We start from the raw sequence: 25,613 nt of genomic DNA, 5'->3' as shown, positions 1-25,613 counted from the left end.
AACCCCAATGCAAATTGCTCGCTAACCAAGAATTCATTCTTCCACATTTTATTGGTCCTGTAGTAACAAGATCCTAGATGGTTTAATTTTTAAAAAAAGACTAGAAATGTATTCATAATTTATGAACCACAAGTTAAGACCACATCCTACTTACTTTTTAAGTAGTTTTCAAGTTATGCAGTTAATGAGGCTATTAATAGTTTTTTCTGGGGTTGAGAAGGAAAGCCTCAGTGTGAAGCTGGCAGAGGTACAACCGCTCGATTCAGTAACCTGAGTCTGTCTTGTTGCTAATGGTGGCTTTAGCAAGCTTTATGTGTGTGTGTGTGTGTGTGTGTGTGTGTGTGTGTGTGTGTGTGTGTGTGTGTGTGAGTGTATGTCTGCATGTGTGTGTGCGTGTGTACTTGTTATTGTGTGTGAATGTATGTTTTTGCATGTGTGCGTGTGTTTAGTTTAGCTTAGTTTAATGCCACGTGTACCAAGGTACAGTGAAATTTTTTTGTTGCGTGCTAAATCAGTCAGCGGAAGACAAACATGATTACAATCTAGCCATCCACGATGCAAGATACATGATAAAGGGAATAATGTGAATAACGGTTAGTGCAAGATAAACTCCAGTTGTTGTTGTTGTTGGTCTTTCGGGTTCAAAGATGACCATGACTTCACTTTCAGTTGGAGGATTGGTGACTGTGGGTCCGGAAGTGACTGGTGAGGCCAATCCAGGCCCGAAGGCACGCCCACACATAGGACACAAGTGGATGGCTGCTGCAGTGGAAGTGGAGGTAGCTCGGGCCTTGCACGCGGTGCGTTTCCTCTGGGCCTCTGCAGTGCGTCTGTTCTCTGCTGCACGGGCTCCTGTGGTGAGCTTGCTATGCCACGTTGGACGGTCCAGAGCGAGAGACTCCCAAGTGCTGAGGTTGATGTCCCCGATCAAAGATAGTCTGAGGGTCATCAATGAGGTAGATAGTAGCTCAGGAATGCTCTCTAGTTGTTGGTAGGATGGTTCAGTTGCCTTACAACAGCTGGGAAGAAACTGTCCCTGAAGAAACTGTTCTGTGTGTGTGTGTGCGGGTGTATGTGTGAGTGTATGTGTGTGCATGTTTGTGTGTGTGTGTGTGTGTGTGTGTGTGTGTGTGTGTGTATGTTTTTCTATGAATGCGGTTGTACATATGTGTGCATGAGATAGTGGGGAGGGGTAGATAAATGATGGGAGAATCTTGGCAATTGCTGCCTCCCTAGTCACACTGCACTTAGTCTTGTGTTTTTTAAAACTACTCCAGACTCTAGCTCCAGCAATCATGCACCACCACTCCCCCAAGAAAATAACAAGCAGCTGCTTCAACAAGAATGATCTTTCATTTTTTACTAACTACTACATATTCTACTACATATTTTAGTTAAGGAAGATAAATAAACGCAATCCCTTGCAAACAGCAGAGATTCCCTGTCTGCAGGCTGCACGTATTTTCTTCCCAGGTCAATATTTTTTCACTGGTGCTTACATAGGGAAATCCTCCATATTTTATGTCTGGCTATTGGTTCTTCAATCCTTCATTGAGGCAGCAACAGTCATAGAGTCATAGAGTGATACGGTGTGGAAACAGGCCCTTTGGCCCAACTTGTTCACACCGGCCAACATGTCCCAGTTACACTAGACCCACCTGCCTGTGTTTGGTTCATATCCCTCCAAACCTGTCCTATCCATGTACCTGTCTAACTATGTCTTAAATGTTGGGATAGTCACTGCCTCAACTAGGTCCTCTGACAGCTTGTTCCAAACACCCACCACCACTTTGTATGAAAAGTCATCTTTATCAGTCTGCTTCAGCCTGTTTCAAAGCTCTGAAGAATATCTCAGCAAATTATTCCAGTAACCCAGGGTTTGAAAAGAAAACATGGAACACTTTGAAGTCCCAATAATATTCCACAGCTTTTTAATGAGAATTATAATAAAATTCTGATGTAGACCATGGATATGTTACTTTCATTGTTGTGCTAATCAAGACCTTTGGAGGTCAGGTTAAACTGCAAATAGAAGTAATATTTCTTTATAAAGCAGCAAAATTCAATTAAAAAATCCCCATAATTATATATTTTTTGAGTACCTGATTTTCCAGAGTCTATACTTTGCATTAAAATGGAAATGTAATTTCAGATTTAATATCTCACTTGCAAAAAAAGACTAACTTTTCATGGCATGTGAGTCTGATTAGGCTGCCCTGGAAAAGCAGCCAACATAATGAAAGACCTGTCCCACCATGGTCATTCCTTCTTCTCCCCACTTGGGTCAGGCAGGAGTTGCAGAAGCTTGGAAGCGCGCACCATCGGAGTCAGGAACTATTTCTTCTCCTCTGTTATCAGGCTTCTGAATGGTCTTTCTAAAAGTTAGGCTACTGCCTGATTCATTGGACATTGGACATTATCTCAGAAGCTGTTGCGCTACAATGCTGAGAATGATATGCTGCACTCTGTATCTTTCACTTTGCTCTACCTATTGTACCTATTGTCTGGCTTGATTGCATTTATGTATAGTATTATCTGATTTGTTTTGATACCTTGCAAATCAAAGTTTTTCACTCTAGTACCTTGGTACATGTGACAATAACAAACCTAAACCCAAACAACGTCACCTGCAGTATGCAAGAATGTTTAAGCAGGTCAGAGTCGATTCTTGAATCAAGACTGAAACCTATACAATGTCAACCATACAATCTGCTCTGTAAACTAAATATAGTACTTGTGAAATTGTGATAAGGAGTGAGGAAAGGGACAGTAACGACATCGGCAAAGTATAAGAATGGCCATGCAAATGATTCATATATACAGCATAAGCTCAAATTTTGAACTTGCCAATTTTGGTATTCAAAAAATTGGGCTACAGTAAACCCTCGTTTTAATGGATCTCTTCATAACAGGTTTTGGTTACTGAGGGTGGACCTACCGTTGAATACCACCCATGGCTCCCACTCCCTCTCTGGCCATTTCTGGGCTGGGTTGCCAACGTCACCCCCTCCCGCTTTCAGGCTGGACTGCCGCCACCACCCTGTCCCCCACCCCCTCTCCAGCAGCTTCCATGATGCGCCTGCTATCGCCATCACTACTGCCGACCCTTACCTGCACTCTGGCGACCATAGACTCTGTTGATCCTCACTTCACATATAAATTTTTTAAGGGATTGGACACGCTAGATGCAGGAAACATGTTCCCGGTGTTGGGGGAGTCCAGAACCAGGGGCCACAGTTTAAGAATAAGGGGTAGGCCATTTAGAACTGAGATGAAGAAAAACCTTTTCACCCAGAGAGTTGTGAATCTGTGGAATTCTCTGCCTCAGAAGGCAGTGAAGGCCGGCTAACTGGATGCATTCAAAAGAGAGTTAGATAGAGCTCTTAGGGCTACCGGAATCAAAGGATATGGGGAGAAGACAGGAACGAGGTACTGATTGTGGATGATCAGCCATGATCACATTGAATGGCGGTGCTGGGCCGAACGGCCGAATGGCCTACTCCTGCATCTATCTATCTGTCTGTCTGTCTGTCTGTCTGTCTGTCTGTCTGTCTGTCTGTCTGTCTGTCTGTCTGTCTGTCTGTCTGTCTGTCTGTCTGTCTGTCTGTCTGTCTGTCTGTCTGTCTGTCTGTCTGTCTGTCTGTCTGTCTACCTACCTGTCTACCTGTCTATCTGTCTATCTATCTATCTGTCTATCTATCTATCTAGTATAAGAAAATAACTGCAGATGCTGGTACAAATCGAAGGTATTTATTCACAAAGTGCTGGAGTAACTCAGCAGGTCAGGCAGCATCTTGGGAGAGAAGGAATGGGTGACGTTTCGGGTCGAGACCCTTCTTCAGACTGATGTCTGTCTGTCTGTCTGTCTGTCTGTCTGTCTGTCTGTCTGTCTGTCTGTCTGTCTGTCTGTCTGTCTGTCTGTCTGTCTGTCTGTCTGTCTGTCTGTCTGTCTATCTATCCTATCTATCTAATCTATCTGTCTTCTCCCCAGCTGCCAGTAGGCCGGGGCCATCAACTCATCTGGATTCCAGGCCCAGTGCTGGGCTGAGAGTCTGAAGAAAGGTCTCGACCCGAAACGTCATCTATCCATATTCTCCAGAGATGCTATCTGACCTGATGAGTTATTCCAGCAATCTGTGTCCTTTTGTTTATTAACCAGCAACTACTTATACAATGACAAAAGCTTACTTGGTAATAGTGGACAATTGGCAATAACCAACACCATTCCCCCCTTTCCCACCAGTCTGTTATAATGAGGGTTTAATGTATATCAAACCCTATGGAATTTCAGAAACTGTAATTTGTTGCATGGTTAGCTCCCCTTTTTTTTTATTAATACATGACAGTAAACAATCAATAAATTATGAATGGAATCATGATAAAATCAAGGCATTGAACCAAAGACAACCCAGACCATATTCTCGTTGTATTATTGGCCAGCAGCTTGAATCTCAGTGGTCCACTGGAATTTTTTAATTATCTTCTTGGCTTAAGGCAGGCAACCCTATACCTTTATTTTCAATGCTTCTTTGTTATGTGCTGTTTTTATAAACTAATCCACGGAGAGAATCGACCTTAATTATCTTCAGTGATTATGTTTCACATTATCACTACCAGTAAAAGGCTTTCAAGGGAGTTCAAAATTTCAAATTATTGTCTCTGCTGCCTACATCTCCTTTTGGAGTTACGTGCCGGTTTTTTTAAAGGCCAGCTGATCAAAATGCAGGATCAGCATGTTCCAGTATAAAGGAGGGATAAGGATGGCAAGGTGAGGGAACTGTGGATGACCAAGGAGGTTGCAAACTTGGTCAGGAAGAAAAAATAAGCAAGAAGGTTGCATCAGATAGGGCTTATGAGGAATATAAAATGAGTTGGAAAGACCTCAAGCGAGAGATTAGAAGGGCCAAAACGGGCTGTGAAATATCTTTGACTAGCCAGATTAAGGAATATACCAAGGCTTTTATACAAATGTTATAAATAAGAGGTAGACCAGGGAAAAGGAAGGACTGCTCAAACATTAAGGATATCTATGCTTGGAGTCAGAGGATGTCGGTGAGGAGTACTTAGCATCTGTATTCACTGAGGAGAAGGTCTTGGAGAACACGAGATCAGGGGGGAGAATACAAATATGTTAGAGTAGTTTGAGATCAAGAAGGAGGTATGTTGAGGGTCTTGAAGAGCATTAAGGTGGATAACTCCCCAGGGGCTGATGGGATCTATCCCAGGTTATTGAAACGCGATAACCTTGGATTTACAATAATACTTGAACGTAAATGTAGATGGGTTGGTGAATACGTTTGATACCAAATTTGAAGGAATCGCAGTGAGGAAGGCAGTCAGATACAGTAGGATATAGGTCAGCTGCCGAAATGGGTGGAGAAATGGAGTGTACTTCGAGCACGGGTGAGATGCTGAACTCTGGGTGGATGATTGTGAGGGAAAAGTATAGTTAATGGCATGACACTTAACAGCATTGACGTGCAGAGGGATGCAGAGTCCAAATTCATAACTCAATGAAGGTGACAGCACATGTAGAGAGGGTGGTAAAGAAGGCATATGGTATACTTAATTGCTGGAACATTGAGTATAAGATCACAAAATCCTGAAGCGGCTCGATAAGACTTTGGTTAGGCCTCATTTGGAGTATTGTGTCCAGTTCTGATTACCCCATTGCAGGAAGGATGTGGAGGCTGTGGAGAGGGTTCAGAAGAGTTTTGCCAGAATGCTGCCTGAATTAGAGTGTTAAGGAGAGTTTATATTTCATCTCTGGGACATCCAAGGATGAGGGGAGACTTGATAGAATTATATACAATTGTGAGAAGTATAGATAGGATAGACAGTCAGAACCTTTATCCCAGGGTAGAAATGTCCAAGGCAAGAGAGCATAGCTATAAGGTGATCGGGGGAAAGTTTAAGGCAGTTGTGCGGGGCAAGTTTTTTACACAGAGCGTGGTGGGGACCTGGAATGGATTGCCAGCTGTGGTGGTGGAAGAAGATACAATAGTGGTGTTTAAGAGACTTTTAGACAGATACATGGAAGCACAAGAATGCTGAAAGCCATTGGATGCCTAAAGCCATCAGTAAACATCTGCACTGTTCTTACACATCAGAACCGTTCTGAGTTTGTGATGAGCTGGCTGGGGCTTTGCACATAGCCACAGTATCCAGGAGTTAGGAAAAGGGATAACATCAGGCCCGGTTTCCCTGTAACATATTGCTACCAGAGTGCAAGTACATAGATACAGGGCGGCATGAACTTTGTGCTTGATTGCAGGCACTGCCCTCACAAAGGAAAATGAGGTGGTGGGTAGCTGGAAGGTAATTGCATCCATGGAGTATTCTGTAGAGGTGTGGAGACAAACTTGTGTCAAAAAGAAAATTTGTCTGTACGGAGTTTGTACGTTCTCCCCGTGACCTGCGTGGGTTTTCTCCGAGATCCGGTTTCCTCCCACACTCCAAAGACGTACGGGTTTGTAGGTTAATTGGCTTGGTAAATGTAAAAAAATTGTCCCTGGTGGGTAAAGGATAGTCTTACTGTGCGGGAATCGCTGGTCGGCGTGGACCCGGTGGGCTGAAAGGGCCTGTTTCCGCGCTGTATCTCTGTAAAATGATAACTTTTTGCAGTACCAATAATGGCCCAATTTGCTGGAGCCAGAGGTTGCCGTGGGATACGACACATCATTATGGGCAAGATTGAAAGGGAGCGATGAATTTAGGACCGGTGTTTCTTGTTGCAATTCACCTCTCACTTTAAAATATGGTAAGAAATCAATACCCATTTCAGGAAAATGGAATGATTGTACCTCACCAGACAACCGCTCAAAATGAAGCATAAAATGCGCATTCGATTTTGTTTTAATTAACACCAGGAATTTGAAAAGCTCCTTCTCGGATTACAAATCAAGTCCAGATGGGACAAATTCAACACCCACAGGGTTAATTATGAAAACCAATGTCTGGTTTGACTTGTTAAATATTGTACCACCACCTTCCTGATACAAGCGTGACTCTAATACATAAACATCTTTTTGTTTGGGGCATCTGACAGAATAGACATTACACAGTAAAATATATAACGATTCTGAGATTCTAGACCGAGGGTTAATGGCCACAGTAAGAAAGTGTATGGCTGTTAGAAGTCCTCCGATTAACTGAGATGGCAAAGCGTGACTGATGTAGTCAGGCTCAGCCTGCCTGAACCTATCTGATCTCCCAGTTGCCGGACGCATTAATTCTCCTTCCCATTCCTACACGGACCTTTCTGTCTAGGTCTCCCCCATTGTTAAAGTGAGGCTAAACGCAAATTGGAAGAACAGCATCACATGTTTCGCTTGGGCAGCTTACAGCCCAGTGGTATGAATATTCATTTCTCTCACTTCAGGTAGTCCCCGCAGTCCCTCTCTCAGAATCCCTCCCCCACCCAAGTAGCACTAGCTTCTTGCTTTCACCTGACAAGCAGCCAACAATGGCCTGTTTCCTTCATCATCGCTACTTTTTTCTATATCTTTTATTCATTGTTCTTTATCACATCATCGTCCAAGTCGCTCATTTTCCTTATCTCTAACCAGTCTTGACCCGAAACGTCACCCATTCCTTCTCTCGAGAGATGCTACCTGTCCTGCTGAGTTACTCCAGCTTTTTGTGTCCATCTTCAGTTTAAACCAGCATCTGCAATTCCTTTCTATGCAATATCTCAATACACTGCTCTCCTAAGAAAACTGCCCACTGCATAGAGACAAACACAGCAACAATAAAACCTTTCATCACTGTAATTAAAACTCAACCTTTTAATTGACGACTAAGTAAATAAATGGACTCCTTAATCAAGATTCAAGAGATTCAAGATATCTTTATTTGTCATCCAAAAAACAAGTTTTTTGGACGAAATTTCGTCACCCACAGTCCAACAATAAGAGCAATAAAATCTAACTTTAACAGTTTTAAGTGTATTGTTTTGCATAGATTTATTTGTTTTTTCAATACGATGGAAGTTCATTAGCCATCTTTGCATTTGTTATTTCAAACTGCTACCAAACACATTAAACGCACACAAAATGTCCACACAATGGCTTCACAATATTATCTTTTATCCTCAAACGTAATTACTTCTCCACCATAGTTGACAGAGGTCTCAATGTCTGTTTCATTTCTTGCTTTTCTTTTATCATTCCCTCTCCCACCCAGAACAAGGGTTTCCCTTGTCATCACCTTTCATTCCACCAGTCTCCACATTCAATGTGGTATTTATTGTGGTAATTCCGACAAGTCCAATGTGATCCCACATCTTTCCCTCCTAACACCTTTCAGCAATCCATGGCACCTTGACTGCATGGCACCTTGGTTCCATCTCCACCAACATTTGTGGCAATTTTTGCAGCACCATTCTAAGCAGGGGACGATGGATGTGGTCTTTTACCTCCTTCTTCCTCGGTGTCCAGGGACTCAAGTATTTCTTCCTGGTGAAGCATTAATTCGTTTGTACTTCTTCCAGTCCAGCATCGTGCTAAACTGGAACATTACAAAATATTATCTCATGATAATGTCCCCACAACATTGATGATCCAAATGCAGGTTGGCTGCCCAGCAGAACACCTCCATTCATTCTAGAAGCATGACTCACTCCACATTTTCAAGTAATCAGCTTTACCCGCATTGTACATCATGTTTACCAGCATTTATTTTCTTATCCCTCCCCTCATCTGGTGTTTCTGTTGTATCCCTCTTTTTATTTACACCTCCTCCAGACATGCCTTTACCATCTTCATTCATACAGCACCACCACCATTTGTGTCATGAAATCCCTTCTGGTATCAATTCCATCTCAGATCTTCTCTTTTGCTCTGCCTGCTGTTCCCCCTCCTTTTCCCTGTAAAACGTCTAATTTCCACAATTCTGATGTAAGATCATTGACCTGTCATGTTTTCTCTCTGGAGGTGGTGCCAAACCTGCTGAGTATTTCCAGCATTTCCTGCTCATATATTCACTTTGTTGAATGTATATATAAATTTTATCCATTTCACTAAAGTCCTACAGGCCAGTTCCCATCAAGCGTGCAGGAAAAGGCCACAACCCAAGATTCATTGGCCTTGTTCATCGCAGTCAGGTTGGAGAGTTTGTGCTCAGGAGCATGTCTTGTCATGAAGGCACATCCTACCACCTAGTGGTACTGCGGGTTGAAGCATTACCAAAACCTACTGCATTGGATGTGTAAACAAATCAACTTGAATTTGATCAAGCTGACCCCCATTACTGGGAGAAAATACCACATTTAAGCCTCCAGTGATCCTAAAGGTCTTTAGACCTATGCTATGAACCATCTAATTTTGCTGTGCACCGGGGCTAATTGTACTGAAGAGTCGATATGTAATGTTTATAGTTTGACCTGAATTAACATGTGTAGAGTGCATGTTCTAATATTATTTGAAACGTAGCATTGTGTACGTTAGAATATAAACGTCAAACCTTAAACATAATTCCCAGAATGAGGCAAAACATTGTGAAGTTGGGAGGGATATAATACAAAGCCACAGAACAAAATGTAAATTGTTTTGTTTTTAATTTTTAATTATGTTCTCAAAAGATAATTACAGAAGTCTACACTTAGACTAGTCATTCACTACTTACCAAAATGGGTACATGCAGTCATTAACTTATGCTAATTATATAATTTTCACAAATAGAAACCTCTTCCCACCTCATAAAAAGCATCAGATCTCCTCCCGCATCCCCCACTTTAACCCTAAACCTTCAATGTTAAACTATTGCACTGTAGACTTGCTTAAGAATAAGCACTGAATTCTAAAATCAGGATGGGTCCCTTTCGGAATGGCAGGCAGTGACCAGTGGGGTACCACAAGGTTCGGTGCTGGGACCCCAGCTATTTACGATATACATTAATGACTTAGACGAAGGGATTAAAAGTACCATTAGCAAATTTGCAGATGATACTAAGTTGGGGGGTAGTGTGAATTGTGAGGAAGATGCAATAAGGCTGCAGGGTGACCTGGATAGGTTGTGTGAGTGGGCGGATACATGGCAGATGCAGTTTAATGTAGATAAGTGTGAGGTTATTCACTTTGGAAGTAAGAATAGAAAGGCAGATTATTATCTGAATGGTGTCAAGTTAGGAGGAGGGGGAGTTCAACGAGATCTGGGTGTCCTAGTGCATCAGTCAATGAAAGGAAGCATGCAGGTTCAGCAGGCAGTGAAGAAAGCCAATGGAATGTTGGCCTTCGTAACAAGAGGAGTTGAGTATAGGAGCAAAGAGGTCCTTCTACAGTTGTACCGGGCCCTGGTGAGACCGCACCTGGAGTACTGTGTGCAGTTTTGGTCTCCAAATTTGAGGAAGGATATTCTTGCTATGGAGGGCGTGCAGCGTAGGTTCACTAGATTAATTCCCGGAATGGCGGGACTGTCGTATGTTGAAAGGCTGGAGCGATTGGGCTTGTATACACTGGAATTTAGAAGGATGAGGGGGGATCTTATTGAAACATATAAGATAATTAGGGGATTGGACACATTAGAGGCAGATAACATGTTCCCAATGTTGGGGGAGTCCAGAACAAGGGGCCACAGTTTGAGAATAAGGGGTAGGCCATTTAGAACGGAGATGAGGAAGAACTTTTTCAGTCAGAGGGTGGTGAAGGTGTGGAATTCTCTGCCTCAGAAGGCAGTGGAGGCCAGTTCGTTGGATGCTTTCAAGAGAGAGCTGGATAGAGCTCTTAAGGATAGCGGAGTGAGGGGGTATGGGGAGAAGGCAGGAACGGGGTACTGATTGATAGTGATCAGCCATGATCGCATTGAATGGCGGTGCTGGCTCGAAGGGCTGAATGGCCTACTCCTGCACCTATTGTCTATTGTCTATTGTCTATTGATGTTAATTTTAATCTAGCCTGCCTATTGGGAACCTGATAAACTGGATCATAATCAAGTCTTGTGCTTAACATTGAAATCAAGGGTTGGTCATAATTGGGAAGACCATAAAGCTGAAATTGCACCAAGCTATTGATTTCTCTAGTGGTTGGAAAGGGCAACGTAACTCCAAGTAAACGGGGTACATAGAACAGGATTTTAAAAGAAAGGGAACACTTATGGAGAGTGATCAGCTTGAAAGCCCAGTCCACATTTCCCAAACCCCCAGTCCTTGCACTCCAATCCCCCAGCTTCAATTGCTCAGCCATCACACTCCAATTGCCCAGTATCTGTTCCCTGCTGGTGAATCTCATTGTTAGCCTTGCAAATTTGTAACATCTACCTTATAGAACTAAACACTGCATACATACTTATATACAATTAACAATCAATTCTTTTGAAATTTGAAAACAAAGTTAGTCTTCCGTCAAGCAACAAGATTGTCTACTGCAAGTAATTATATAAATGTCAAAAAGCTCAACTTGCTAACTTCTCGCTCTGCTGCAGAGTATGCAGAAATTGGATAATGCTGAAATAATCAACATGCTATTCACACTTTTGTCATGATTCCCTTCCAAACATTCAAGGAAAGAATTGTTATGGAACAACACAAAACATACACTGATCAGCCAAAACATCATGATCACTGACAGGCGGTGAATACCATTGATTATCTTGTTACAGTGGCATCTGTCAAGGGGTGGAATATATTAGGCAGCAAGTGAACAGTCAGTTCATGTGTTAGATGCAGGAGAAATGGGCAGGAGTCAAGACCTGAGCGACTTTGACAAAGGCCAAATTGTTATGGCCAGACGACTGGGTCAGAGGACCTCTGAAACGGCAAGGTTTGTGGGGTGTTCCCAGTCAGCTGTGGTGAGTACCTACCAACAGTGGTCCGAGGAGGGACAAACCACAAACCGGCGACAGGGTGCTAAATGCTCAAGGCTCATCAATGCGCAAGGGCAACAAAGGCTATCCCATCTGGTCCAAACCGACAGAAGGTCTACTCTGGCACAAGTTACAGAATGGTTTAATGGTGGGCACGGGAGGAATGTGTCATAATACACAGTGCATCGCACTCTGCTGCGTATGGTGCTGCACATGGGGGACCAACAGCATATTGGGCAGGTGGTCATAATGTTTTGGCTCATCGGGTCATAATGTTTTGGCTGATCGGGGTATCTAATCACTAAGTAGTTGCTCAATTGCAGTCATAGATAGACAGTAATGCAGTTATCTGATGCAAGAGGAACGTGGATGAGGGGATATTTTATTGGCATTTCTGCAGTTATTGTCTTAAATCAAAGCAACTTTACATCAAAGGCAGCAAGTCTTATCCTTGAAGACCCTCCTTAAAGATATGATACAAATTAAATTTCCCAAGTTATTTCAACCACGAAATCTGAAATATCTGCTGTTTTGATTTTTTGTAGTTCATTATGACAAAAGATAAATCTTGACTCCACAAGGCAGTAACTTTAAATTAGTGCCGAAAACTGATAGCTCTCATGGCCATATACTTTCCCTCTTTAGTTGGAGAGATCTCCCATTTCGTGGTGCATTCCAAGGGTGTCGGAACTTATTCTAGTGCCCCAGCCAGAGGAGCAGCTGAAATTGTCCATCATAATACAGTCCAAATTCACTTTCAACTTGAAGAAGTACTTTAAGAATGGAGTCTGGATAGTGATTTAGCAAGTGAATCTAGCTAACTTCTCCCTCAATGTACATGGGGTACCAATGTTAAGAGAAGCACTTTTACTATTATACCAAAACCAAAACAGTTCAGGTTATCAAATCCAAGGATTGAGAAGTTTCTGTGGGTTGTATATTCACTGTTTCTACCCACTTACATAGAAACATAGAAAATAGGTGCAGGAGGAGGCCATTTGGCCCTTCGAGCCAGCACCGCCATTCATTGTGATCATGACTGATCATCTACAATCAGTAACCTGTGCCTGCTCCCCATATCCCTTGATTCCACTAGCCCTTAGAGGTCTAACTCTCTTTTAAATTCATCCAGTGAATTGGCTTCCACTGCCTTCTGTGGCTAGAAAATTCCATAAATTCACAATTCTCTGGGTGAAAAAGTTTCTTCTCACCTCAGTTGGGGATCTCTGGAAATGATTTCATTTTCCGTTGAATAATTTAAACTGCAAAACATATTGATGTGGATGGATTTAATTCTAACTTCAAATACTTTGCTATTTATAATCTAAATGCATTTCACCATTACATTAACGCACAGATCTAACAACTTGATAACAACTTGGCTTAAGCTGAAATAAACCCTCACAAATATGCCTTTGCGATAGATCAGATAAACTTCCTTCAATCATGTGCTTATCATGCTATAGTATCCTATAGTCAATAGGTAAGCATGGTGTCCTATTAAGCATGGTGTCAAAATATGAAGGTACTGCAAAAACAATGTCATTTTTTCAATCCTCAAAATAAAACTTAGTGTGAGATTGAAGGCAGGTACACTTCATTGCAATTGAGCACAGGATACCAAATTACAGTCTTCTTTCAGTGGATCATTCAAAAAATATTGAACCAATAACAAATACATCAATTCAGCCTTTTGAATGAATCTTATATGGTTTTAAAGAATGTCCACTATGTGGGAGTATTTCACCCTTGAGGGTTCCTACCAGTTTATGTTAGATTTGTACTCTATGATCTAGCTGACTGAAGTTTCGTGGGTTAATTTATATATGTGGCACGATCTTGGTTCCAGTGAAAGGCTTTCACATTCTCTTGATGCTGTTACTACAGGGTGGACAATGCAGCTTCACCTGGTCCAGCTCATAGGCCTTTCCTTGCAGTGGCTGCTCACACTCCAGGCAGCAGAAGTGTTTCTTGTGCCATGTCAGTCCCTTGCATTCTACGTAGTCGTCTGAGAAAATTAACTGCAACAAAAAGAGATCGCAATCAAACACATGTTATTACACAGTTCTTGTCCCCTTCCCTGCCATTCTTTGTAGACTAAACCACAGCCGCCATTTCAATGCAGTATTTACAATAAGAACATTTAAGGGCGGCACAGTGGCGCAGTTGCTTCCTTACAGTGCTAGAGACCCAGGTTCAATCCTGACTACAGGTGCTGTCTGTGTGGAGTTTTTGTATGTTCTCCCCATGACTTGCATGGGTTTTTTCCGGAAGCTCCGGTTTCCTCCTACATGCCAAAGACGTACAGGTCTGTAGGTTAATTTACTTGGTAAAATTGTAGGTTGTCCCTAGTGTGTGTAGGATAATGTTAGTGTGCGGGGATCACTGATCGGCATGGACTCAGTGGGCCAAAGGGCCTGTTTCCACGCTGTATCTCTGAACTAAACTAAACTAAAACATGCCACAGTATGAAGGTAAAGTTCCACATTATGTGCTCTGTTCTAGAGTAGATCCTCAACTCTTGATCTTCTGACTCAGAAACCCATGACATGGGTGACCTCTTTACGATGGCGAAGGAGGTTATTTGGCCCATCGGATTCACGCCAGTGTCCACAAAGCAATCACATTGCTTCCATTTTCCCCTCCTTATTTCCTTGTAGACTTGCAATTTATTATCTCAGGTGTCCAAGAACTCCCCTTTGACACTAGGTGTAATTCATAGTAGACAATTTACCTTTATAGATATTATTTTTAGATATTAAAGGAATCAAGGGATACATCCATGTTCATATTCAACCCTTTCAACCCAGAGAGGATGTTTTCTTTCAAATAAAAACATCACTTATCTTTTCCACCAACTAAAAGCTTGATTTTATAATCACTGACAAAATCTACTATCCCATTTCCCATCTTCTCTTTTGATGTAGATGGAGGCCATTCTATCCATTGAGTCCATGCCAGCACGAAGAGCTATTGCCATTCCTCACTAATTCCTTGCAACCTATTCTCTCCCATCAACTACCTGCCCCCTGCCCTCCTTACCCAATTGATTCTCCTGTCATCTCCGGTACCAGGGATAATTTGCAGTAGCCAATTCAAATACCATGTGTACATCTTCTGGAGAGCCAACAGTTTATCTCCAGGAAGTAGTCTTTATTGATGATTACAGAAAAGGTTTATGTAATAAAAGGATCTCAGCATTCACTTTGAAAATGATGGTTAAATCTTGACACAGCTATTGAGTCCAATTTCTGAGATATTATGAGGCATTGATATCCAATTGAATATTGCATTTATGTGGGAATACAATTCACTATTTAGCCGAACTTTTATTTTTATGTTTTAAAACAATATTCGTAGCAATTAGCACATGTCAAATCCATGGTCTGTTTATGTTTCTAGTAAATGAAATGTAACCAACTGCAGACAGCTTTTTAAAATTCCCCGTTTTTGAAGCAACAATACAAAGATATTGAATGATTGTTAAAGATAACAATCTCCAGAACTCAAAAAGGATTCCTTGGAGACAATATTATATGCAGTGAGAAAAGGACATGTTCCTGGGTTATGTTCCTGGGTTGTCACTGCCATGATTGGCAAAAGCAAGCTTAAAATCAGGGGGCATGACAAATGTAACAAAAAGCATCAAAACATAAATCATTCCCTTAAAAAAAAATATTGGCTATGGGGGGCTTGGATCAGGTCACCCACTGGAATAGAGTCTTCATGTTGAGAACAACGATGAGAAGGCCTACGATGAGAAGGCCTACCGGGAGGAGGTGGCTGATCTGGCACTCTGGTGTCAGGACAATAGCCTCCTCTTGAATGTCACAAAAACTAAGGAGCTGATTGTGGACTTTAGAAGGGCTCAACATCCAAGGACGTACACACCACTGGAGATAAATGGGTCTACTGTGGATAGGGTGAGCAGTTTTAAATACTTGGGAGTCCACATCACAGAGGATCTGACATGGGCAACGCACATTGCCGCACTGGTGGGTAAGGCAAAGCAGTGCCTTTACCACCTTAGACAGCTGAGGAAATTCAGAGTGTCTCTGAGGATCCTTCATTGCTTCTACTCTGGGGCTGTAGAGAGCATCCTGTCCGGCAACATTACAGTCTGGTTTGGGAACAGCTCTGCCCAGGACAGGATGGCCCTGCAGAGAGTAGTGCGTTCGGCAGAACGCACCATGGGAACTACACTTGCCCCCCTGCAGGACCTATACATCAGGAGGTGCAGATCCAGAGCAAGCAAGATTATGAGGGACCCCTGCCACCCCAGCAACGGACTGTTCCAGATGCTACAGTCAGGCAAACGCCTCCGCTGTCACGCTGTGAAAACGGAGAGGATGAGACGGAGTTTCTTCCCACAGGCCATCAGGACTGTTAACTTTTATAACCCCAGAGACTAAATTTTGTCTTCTCTATATTAACTTTATTAACTTTATTTATATGCTGTAACTGTAATTATTTTTTGTGCACAATCCGCAGGCATTGCCACTTTCATTTCACTGCACATCGTGTATGTGCATGTGACAAATGACAAATAAACTTGACTTGACTTGATGTTCTCTGTTAGTCTTTTCTGAAAAAGTGAAGATTCAAAGCATTTTACAAGAGGGGAATGGAAAAGAAAGCAAAAGAAATGCCATTAGATTAAGACTGATGGGACAAGCACAGCTGGGTATCTTGGTCAGCGTGGATGAGCTAGGCCAAAGGGTCTGTTTCTGTGCTGTATAACTCACCGACTAACAATAATTTAGAATTGAATTTCATTAAATTTTCCTTTTACAGCTCTCTGTAAGTGACTAAATGCTCTGCAAAATAATGCTCCCATTAACTTTAGTTGTATTTCAGTGCATTTCTAAACAATGTAAGCAGACCTTAAATTTTCAGGTTGTGTAGGAAAATAACTGCAGATGCTGGCACAAATCGAAGGTATCACAAAACGCTGGAGTAACTCAGCAGGTCAGGCAGCATCTAGGAGCAAGGGAATGGGTGACGTTTCGGGTCGAGACCCTTCTTCAGACTGATTTTCAGGTGGTTTGTGTGCACATACACAATGATTAAGATAATCTTTAACATCAGACTTTCATTGCTGACCTAAAACCAATTTTACTTTCACAGCCATTTCCACCGAGAACACATTGTTTCACATGGAACTTTGTGTTTTCATCTTATTGGAGATTAATGCAATGCATTTGGCAACATCAAAATGTACAAGTCTATAGATTACACTCAGAGGTGGCACAGGATGTTGTTCTTAGGGGCTAACCACATAAAATTATATTTAAATGGAAAATCGTGCTTGCAATGCAGACGTAAGGCTGGTGGAGAAATAGTCTGCACCGTTCAGATGAGTCGTTCTCCTTGCTGCTTAGATAAGATATCTTAAAGCAGTCAGTTGTTTGTACTTTTATGATTCCGGGGCAAGATTTTGTAACTTTATAGTGATGTAGTGAGTTCAGTGCAGCTGTGACCATTACACAGCTTGTAGGCTTCCAGGATGGACGATGTTATCTTTGACATTTCCAAGGAGCGAACATCACAGTTGGTTGTATCCATTTCAATTGACCGCATCCAGAATGACTTCACCACATCAAGGCTGCAGCCCACCGGTATCATTAATAAGACGTTGGACACCCGGTTGAATTATTACGCACTGTGACCCAGCCTTTTCTTGGGTTGTAAAGCTGACAGCTATGTGCAGGAAGGAACTGCAGATGCTGGTTTATACCGAAGATAGACACAAAATGCTGGAGTAACTCAGCGGGTCGTGGCAGCATCTCTGGAGAAAAAGAATAGGTGACGTTTCAGGTCAGACCCTGAATTGTCACCTATTCTTTTTCTCCAGAGATGCTGCCTGACCTGCCCGAGTTGCCCCAGCATTTTGTGTCTATCATTGACAGCAATGTGAATACACATTGCTTCGTGCTTGGGCTTGTAATGCACTGAACATCATTCTCCCACCAACAAAGAGCGGCAAGATGGCGCAGCTGGTAGAGCTGCTGCCTCACAGTGCCGGAGACCCTGGTTCGATCCTGACCTCAGGAGCTGCCTGTGTGGAGTTTGCACATTCTCCCTGTGGCTGCGTGGGTTTCTTCCAGGTGGGTGCTCCAGTGTCCTCCCACATCCCAAAGACGTGCGGGGGTTGAGGTAATTGGTCTCTGGTATGTAGGAAGGGGATAACAGAACAAGTGGGATAACAGAACAAGTGTGAATGGACGATCGATGGTTGGCATGGACTTGGTGGGCCAAAGGGCATGTTTCCGCACTGTATTTGTAAAATAAAGCACACTCACCTCATCACAGGCATTGCAGCGAGGTTTCTCACTCTCACAGTAATGGCGCCCACACAGCAGCCGGCCGCTCTTCCAGAAGTATATGAGATCCACCAAGGGTTCTTTGCACCAGCTGCATAAAAAGCACGCTGGGTGCCAAAGGCGGGCATACCCAGCTCGCTCGCTATATACCACAGGGTACTCACTGCTGACTGTCTGCTTGCAGAGCTCACAATGCTACCAAATAAAAAAGAAATCAAAAATCAGGTCAGCAGAAAACAAATCGCACACAAATGTTTCCATCAGGAAAAAGACAGTTTCAAACCTTGAGGTGTGCCTCGCTCTTGAAACAATACCCTTTGATTTTCAGATGAGGCCAACCCATTTCCAGCATTTCCGTTTTACATGTGCTGCATTCAGAAGACTGGAACAATTTTCTATTAAATGGGGAGAGGGTTGGGAGTGGGGGGGGGGCTGGATGTTTGGACTCTGGAATGCTACTAATGGGCTAAGTTCCAAAGGTTGTGCTGCAGTTGACCTCTGAAGTTCACTTCTAATGCAAACATTTCAGTCCAAAGCCAAGTAAAAAGGACTCATTATGAACACAGGGTAATTCCACCACAAACCACATGTTTGCTGAGCAACAATCCAGAAATGTGGTATTTTAATGCAGGACAAGGCTATTTATGAATTGAAAATACATTTTTAAAGCATGGATAGATTCAAACCCAAAGCTGGAAATATTAGTGCTAGCTCACAAACTTGTTGGTGAGGAGCTATATTGGCACTTTTTAAGTTTATGTGCTTTAGATGGAAGGAGAAATTGTGTTGGCAGATGTTGATGTAGAATTTACCCTGCAATTTTAAATAAGGATTTTTTTACTTGCAAAGCAAATTCCACAGCTCAGATACAGAATTTCAATATTGCCGGTGGAAGGTCTGGATGCATCATAATTTTACATATGACAACAGCTCACTGTTTGGGCAAATTGGCTCCAGACACAACACTATCCAAAAGCTACTTTGTGTTTGACTGAAGCTGCAGATTTTGCATTTCAAAGGTGAATATACCACCTTCACGAATGAATAGTTTCTTCCATTTATTCCATTCCTGTTGATACTCCCCAAGGTGAAAATTGTGTGAGTCTTCTCTATCCAGTCAAACAAAATAAAATTCAAAAACACCTTTTTAAAAAATAATTTTCTGTTTAAAACACCTTCTAAAGAGTGATGGAAATGTTTAACCTCATAGTCAAATAGCTGTGCAAGGTCCAAAGTTCTTGATTTTCTGCTAACATTTTCCATCTAATCTTCACCTTCAGTAATTGAAAACATTTTTGTGGTTAATAATATGGAACTTCTAGCTGCCTATTGTAGGGTTCTGCACAGCCTGGGGCCTGGAGACGAGAAACAAGCAAAATGGCCACTGGTCTATAAAATAAAAGGAGCCAATGAGAGCAAGACTATACAGAAAAAAAAGGAATTACTTAATTTCCTTCTTCATTAAGACACGTGAGATTACAGATGCTGGAATCATCATATCATATCATCATCATATATATACAGCCGGAAACAGGCCTTTTCGGCCCTCCAAGTCTGTGCCGCCCAGTGATCCCCATACATTAACACTATCCTACACCCACTAGGGACAATTTTTTTTACATTTACCCAGCCAATTAACCTACATACATGTACGTCTTTGGAGTGTGGGAGGAAACCGAAGATCTCGGAGAAAACCCACGCAGGTCACGGGGAGAACGTACAAACTCCTTACAGTGCAGCACCCGTAGTCAGGATCGAACCTGAGTCTCCGGCGCTGCATTCGCTGTAAAGCAGCAACTCTACCGCTGCGCTACCGTGCCGCCCCAATCTCAAGCAAAACTGGAGCAACTCAGCGGGCCCAGCAATATTGTTTGTCCATTCCCTTCTACAGATGCTGCCTGATCCACTGAGTTCATTCAGCTGTTTTTTTTGTCTCTCAATGACATTGGTTGAGAGAATATTGGATATGACTTTAGGAGAACTCCCACTCCACCTCCCCTCTCCCTTCTCCCCAACCCACACAGCCACCTACCTCACAACACAGTGTCACAAGATCACATTTTGAGCCAAACAGGTTTAAGGCCTGTCTAGAAAACAATGAAGTGCAAACAAGATGGAAGAAATTAACTGGATACTAGAATTAGTCATGTCTCTATCTTCTGTACATCACAGGCTTTGGAATCAATTCTAGTCCAGTAATACAATTCTTTGAGCTGCCTGAGAGCGGTGGTGGGGTGGGAATGAAGCATTGGGATGGGATAAGAATATAAAATAAATCACAGATTCTATTTTGAAACTTGCTTAATAACCCCAGTCCAAGTGTTTGTAATTATCCGCTAACAAATACAACTTAGTTCTAAGAAAATTGTTATCACCTCAATGCAAATATCACTTCAAACCAAGAGATTCCTACATCCTTATAAGCATTATCAACATTTCGTTTTTCATGCCCCTCTGATGCGATCAGTTGGTTGATATGTTCAATGTCGCAATGTCCAATGTGCTAATTCTTTAAACTGATAATAAAGCTCTCAGGAAATACCAAGAGTCTTGTTAATGCATTTTCCCCACCTCCACCCAAATCCCATGCCCGCAAAGAAACTCATTAGTCAAATCATTAACAGTTCATTCTATTCACTGTCCCCATCTGCCCCTGGCCTGTGTGACATTTTCTGTTTAAAAAAACCAGAGCATTTACCTTTGAAACTGGCAGAACCTGACGTCAATGCAACTAGATCAAAGTTAGAGAAGTATTAAAAACTTCAACATGCAGCAACAAATCAGCCAACAATGAAACTTGGAAACTAGAAGACTTTACAAAACAACCAGAGGTGAAATTAAAAGGCCAGCATTTCCATCACCAGTGGTAAATAATACTTTAGTTAATCAGCAGGACACAATCATCAGTGAGGAATGCTCCTTTCCACTACAACAAAATGTTTAGGTCTATTATTGTCACGCAGCTGAGATTTTGTGGATTCTAATAAATACTTTTGACCAGTTTATCGACCTTCTCAAGTGCTTACTGAAATCTAGAGGTAAACAAATGTAGTTTAGTTTAGTTTAGAGATACAGCATGGAAGCAGGCCCTTTGGCCCACCAAGTCCGTGCAGACCAGCGATCATCCCTTTCACTAGTTCTAGCCGACAAAATAGGGACAATTTACAGCAAACAATTAACCTACCAACCTTGGGATGGGCCTGGAGAGGCAGGTTTTGCAGGCCAATGTGGTTGAAAATCTTGGCATCTGAACTTTACATATTCAAGAGAGTAAAAATAGTTTAAAAAAAAGTAGTAAAATTAAAAATCTGTCAAAAACATGAACAGGCAAAATTTATTTCACCGGGTTAACCTGACTTTCATCAGCTTTGCTGTTGTCTGGAATTCACTAAATTAAATTCTTGTCCACTCTTTCCAGAAAATGTCACTTTTCTCAAGTATTTTCAACAGTGATATACTTTGGCAAGCAGTGACCAGATGGGTCAATTCTAAACTACATTTAGACAAATGGCCAGTGAATCTGCTTTGAGCAGTAGACGTTGATGGAGGATTCAGGAAATCTCAATGCTTTTCTTTGGAAGAGACCATGGAATCTTTGTTACCCACTGGAATCTTCTAGTGGTTGTTTAATGTATCAGACAATAGCACCTCCGATAATGCAGTGCTTTCTGAGTCACATCTATCGGCCTCTCAGATTGTTTTTTCAAATATCAGAATTTTCAAGATCTAGCTAAATGAATATTTGTGAACGAGTGCAGGGCTATTTTATTCTGATAAAGGTGGCCATTGGTACAATAAACCTTTCCAAAATGGATGCATTTGCCCATCGGAATTACCAGACAGTTGGAGTAACCCAGTGGATCAGGCAGCATCAGGCGGCACGGTAGCGCAGCGGTAGAGTTGCTGCTTTACAGCGAATGCAGCGCCGGAGACTCAGGTTCGATCCTGACTACGGGTGCTGCACTGTAAGGAGTTTGTACGTTCTCCCCGTGACCTGCGTGGGTTTTCTCCGAGATCTTCGGTTTCCTCCCACACTCCAAAGACGTACAGGTTTGTAGGTTAATTGGCTGGGTAAATGTAAAAAATTGTCCCTAGTGGGTGTAGGATAGTGTTAATGTACGGGGATCGCTGGGCGGCACACGGACTTGGTGGGCCGAAAAGGCCTGTTTCCGGCTGTATATATATGATGATATGATGATGATGATGGGAGAAAAAGTAGAGGTGACACTTTGGGTCGGGATCGTTCTTCAGGCAGTCTGAAGAAGGGTCCTGACCCGAAACATCACCCATCCTTTTTCTCCAGAACTCTCGCTTGATCTGCTGAGTAACTCCAGCGCGTTGTGTCTATCTTTGATATAAACCAGCATCTGCAGTTCATTGTTTCTACATTAATGGACAGCTCTTTATTAGCACCAACAGAGGTAGTCAATCAGCCAATGACACAGGGTTGAGCATCAGGCACAGCAACAATCAATCCGCACCTTATAATTTCATATCCTCATATCTGATTGTTCCCATTGTTCAAATGAGGCCCTCAATTATGATGAGTACTCACCTTTTACCTTCTTCTGATGCTGCTGTCACACAAAACAAAAGTGATTGCTTTTCAAAGCATATACCAGATGTAAATAAACTCACACACCAGAGGCTAGGTTCTGGGATACATCAACCAGCTAGTAATTTGAACCAGCCCTTGTAGCTGGTTTTAATCACGATTGGGGCATTTGTGAATCCTGCTTATCGTGGCTAGCTTTTTTACACACATGGTCACAATTTTCAACATAATAAGTTAACTAATCAGATTAGAATCAAAACAGAAACTAAGTTGGGGAGTTTACTGCTGTTGGGGAGCAGTAAAACTTCCAAAGGCTGAATAATTGCAATCAGCAGTATCTCAGAATCGTAAATGTTTCACAAACATTAGCTTTACTTTAAGCAACTGATCTGTCTTTTCTAAGAGGTCAGATGGGTGATTTCTGCTGTTTCTGTGGGTGATTTCTGCTGTTTCTGTGGGTGATTTCTGCTGTTTCTGTGGGTGATTTCTGCTGTTTCTGTGGGTGAAACAAATCTGCAGCCTGTTACAGACTTCACCCCACTGACAAAAGATGGCATTGAAAAGATCTATATGTTCACATCATTGACAAGTGACAGCAAAGATTCATAACTCTGCTCCACTCACAAGGAAAAATAATTTGCTGAGTACTTTTCACTAAAGAGCTATCCATTTGAATTCCTGAGCTGAAGTTGGTAAGTCCATAAAATGGAATTTTAGCTGCATTTTTACTATGTGATATTGAAATACTTACACATTTACTGGCAATTAATCTTGGTACAATGTGAAAGCGCGGATATCTGAACTCAATTAATTTTAACCCTGGCAGCTCCAATTTTATAATTAGTGGTACAGAACAGGTGGGGGGCAGAGTTTGCTGCCTTATCAGAATACACTTGAAGCTACTCAGTGCATTAGTTGTAACTGGACATTCTCAAATTTAAATGTATTCCATTCATCATTATAAGTGTTTTCAAGTAGTTGTTTCAAGTTACTATTATCCTCCCTCTGTAAAACTGTGACAGGTCAACTTCCATTGATGGAGTCATTATGCAGTACTGACATGCTTGCTAACTCACTAGGGCAAATCAAAGTGTACGCAATGAAGTTACTAGCCTGATGAGTTTACAGAAACAAAAGAGAAGGATATGAACAGACTTAATAATACTTAATGATCAGTCCTTGAATCTTAGCAAACCTGCTCTGAATGTTAAAGGGCTAGGATGGAGAAAATTCCTCTTTGACTCTCTCATAAGATCACTGGAGGAAGAATGTGGCTAAAGATTTCTGACCACATACAAGACACTGAAAGGCATTTGTTAAACGTAAGAACCTTCTCTTGGCATTTTATACACACACATATACACTCTGTACATTAGCACTATCCCTCTCACCAGAAACAATTTACAATTTCATTGAAGCCAATTAACCTACAAACCTGCACATCTTTGGGATGAGGGAGGAAACCGATACACCCGGAGAAAACCTATGCGATCACAGGGGGAATGTACAAACTCCGCACAGACTGCAACCGCAGTCAGGATTGGACCCCAGTCTCAGGTGCTGTGAGGCAGCAACTCTACCACTGCGCCACTGAACTGTCCCAAATATGTTTAATGTAATTGATGTTTAGGTGTGGAACCCAAGAATGTAAACTCCATTGCGAGGTTTAGTAGGTGCTTTGTGAAATAAAAGTATTAAAGCATCTTTGCTAAAAGCTAAAAAGTAGAGGTGAGGAGCAAACCGATCCCAATCTAAGTAACTGGTAGAAGTGACCAAACATGCATTTGATCAATCCTGTCCTATGTTCTTGGGGTTGGGAGGTGGGTTAGGACTGAAGAAATAATGTGCAAACAAAATGCTTCTGAACATCAAGACATTTGGCTTTGTGTAGCAAGGTAGGGTTTTCAAGTTATTAATTCAAACAAATGAACAATATGGCTCTCCCAACCCAGATGTTCATGGAGTGATCTACACTCTAGGGCTTTGAACAAATTACTTGGGGGGGGGGGGGGGGTTAAAGAAGTAGCACACAGATACAGTTGCAAACTTATAACATTAGAATATGAGAAGTACACTTACTTTTTAAGTCTTCTTGAAAGGGACCACAGCTGTGTTTTACAGATCAGAGTGACCATTTGCAGTCAGAATTTTTTTTTGGAAAGTGAAAATAAAATCCTTGTTTTCTGTGCAAAGGTACCTTGGAAGTGAACAGATCTGGCTAAAAGTTTCCTCTGGATTTGGGCCAGACCTTGAGTGAAAGTCTCCGTGCAGTGAAATAAGTCAACCAAGCCTGAAAGGGGAAGGTTTGAGGAATCCCAAAATTGAAAGAGATTATGACCTAATTTCCTTCCTTGCTTTCAGCTAACATCCCAATTCTTTGGGATGGATAAGAATTCTTCAAATCATTTTTATCCCAAATTGCATATGACCATTTTGAGGTAACCAGCCAGTGGGCATAAAAGCCTAGCTGACTATTTGGGACATTTTTTAGGAACCATCTGGTCCAATTCCAAAGAGACAATTCTTGCAGTCAATCAAACAGAGAGCAATTAAAAATATTTCTTCAGAAGCTGATTTAATTCACCAAGCTGCATGTACACAACATATCCATGGGTGAAACCTTTCTTTTTTTAGGTCTCTTCCTCGGGGCGTGGCTCGGCCGCGGGGCCTTCCATCGCCCGGTACGGCCGCGGGACTTAACATCGCCGGCGCGGCTCGGCCGCGGGACCTAACATCGCCCGGCGCGGCTCAGCCGCGGGACCTAACAGCGCTCGGTGCGACTCGGCCGCGGGGCCTTCCATCGCCGGGCGCGGCTCGGCCGCAGGGACTTCCATCGCCCGGTGCGGCTCGGCCACGGGACGTTTCAGCGCTCGGTGCGGCTCGGCCGCGGGGACTTCCATCCCCTTGCGGGGGCTGTGCGGGTCGGTCGCCTCGGT

The 25,613-nt window shown here is 42.3% G+C and overlaps 1 protein-coding gene across 1 annotated transcript in view; it reads right to left on the bottom strand.

Annotated features, from left to right (window-relative positions):
- Positions 1-10,752: 10,752 nt before the first annotated feature.
- The window catches only part of lmcd1 (LIM and cysteine-rich domains 1), a 78,925-nt gene continuing 64,064 nt past the window's right edge, over positions 10,753-25,613 (bottom strand). Inside the window, exons 5-6 of the mRNA XM_078414456.1 lie at positions 18,102-18,317; positions 10,753-13,820 (exon numbers count right to left, since the gene is read on the bottom strand). Coding sequence (XP_078270582.1) covers positions 13,659-13,820; positions 18,102-18,317 — 378 coding nt within the window. The 3' untranslated portion in view covers positions 10,753-13,658. The remainder of the gene's footprint in view (positions 13,821-18,101; positions 18,318-25,613) is intronic.

This window comes from Rhinoraja longicauda, chromosome 17 (genome assembly GCF_053455715.1).
Source record: "Rhinoraja longicauda isolate Sanriku21f chromosome 17, sRhiLon1.1, whole genome shotgun sequence".
In the NCBI taxonomy this organism is placed as follows: domain Eukaryota; kingdom Metazoa; phylum Chordata; class Chondrichthyes; order Rajiformes; family Arhynchobatidae; genus Rhinoraja; species Rhinoraja longicauda.
This window is presented reverse-complemented; position numbering and strand designations above follow the sequence as displayed.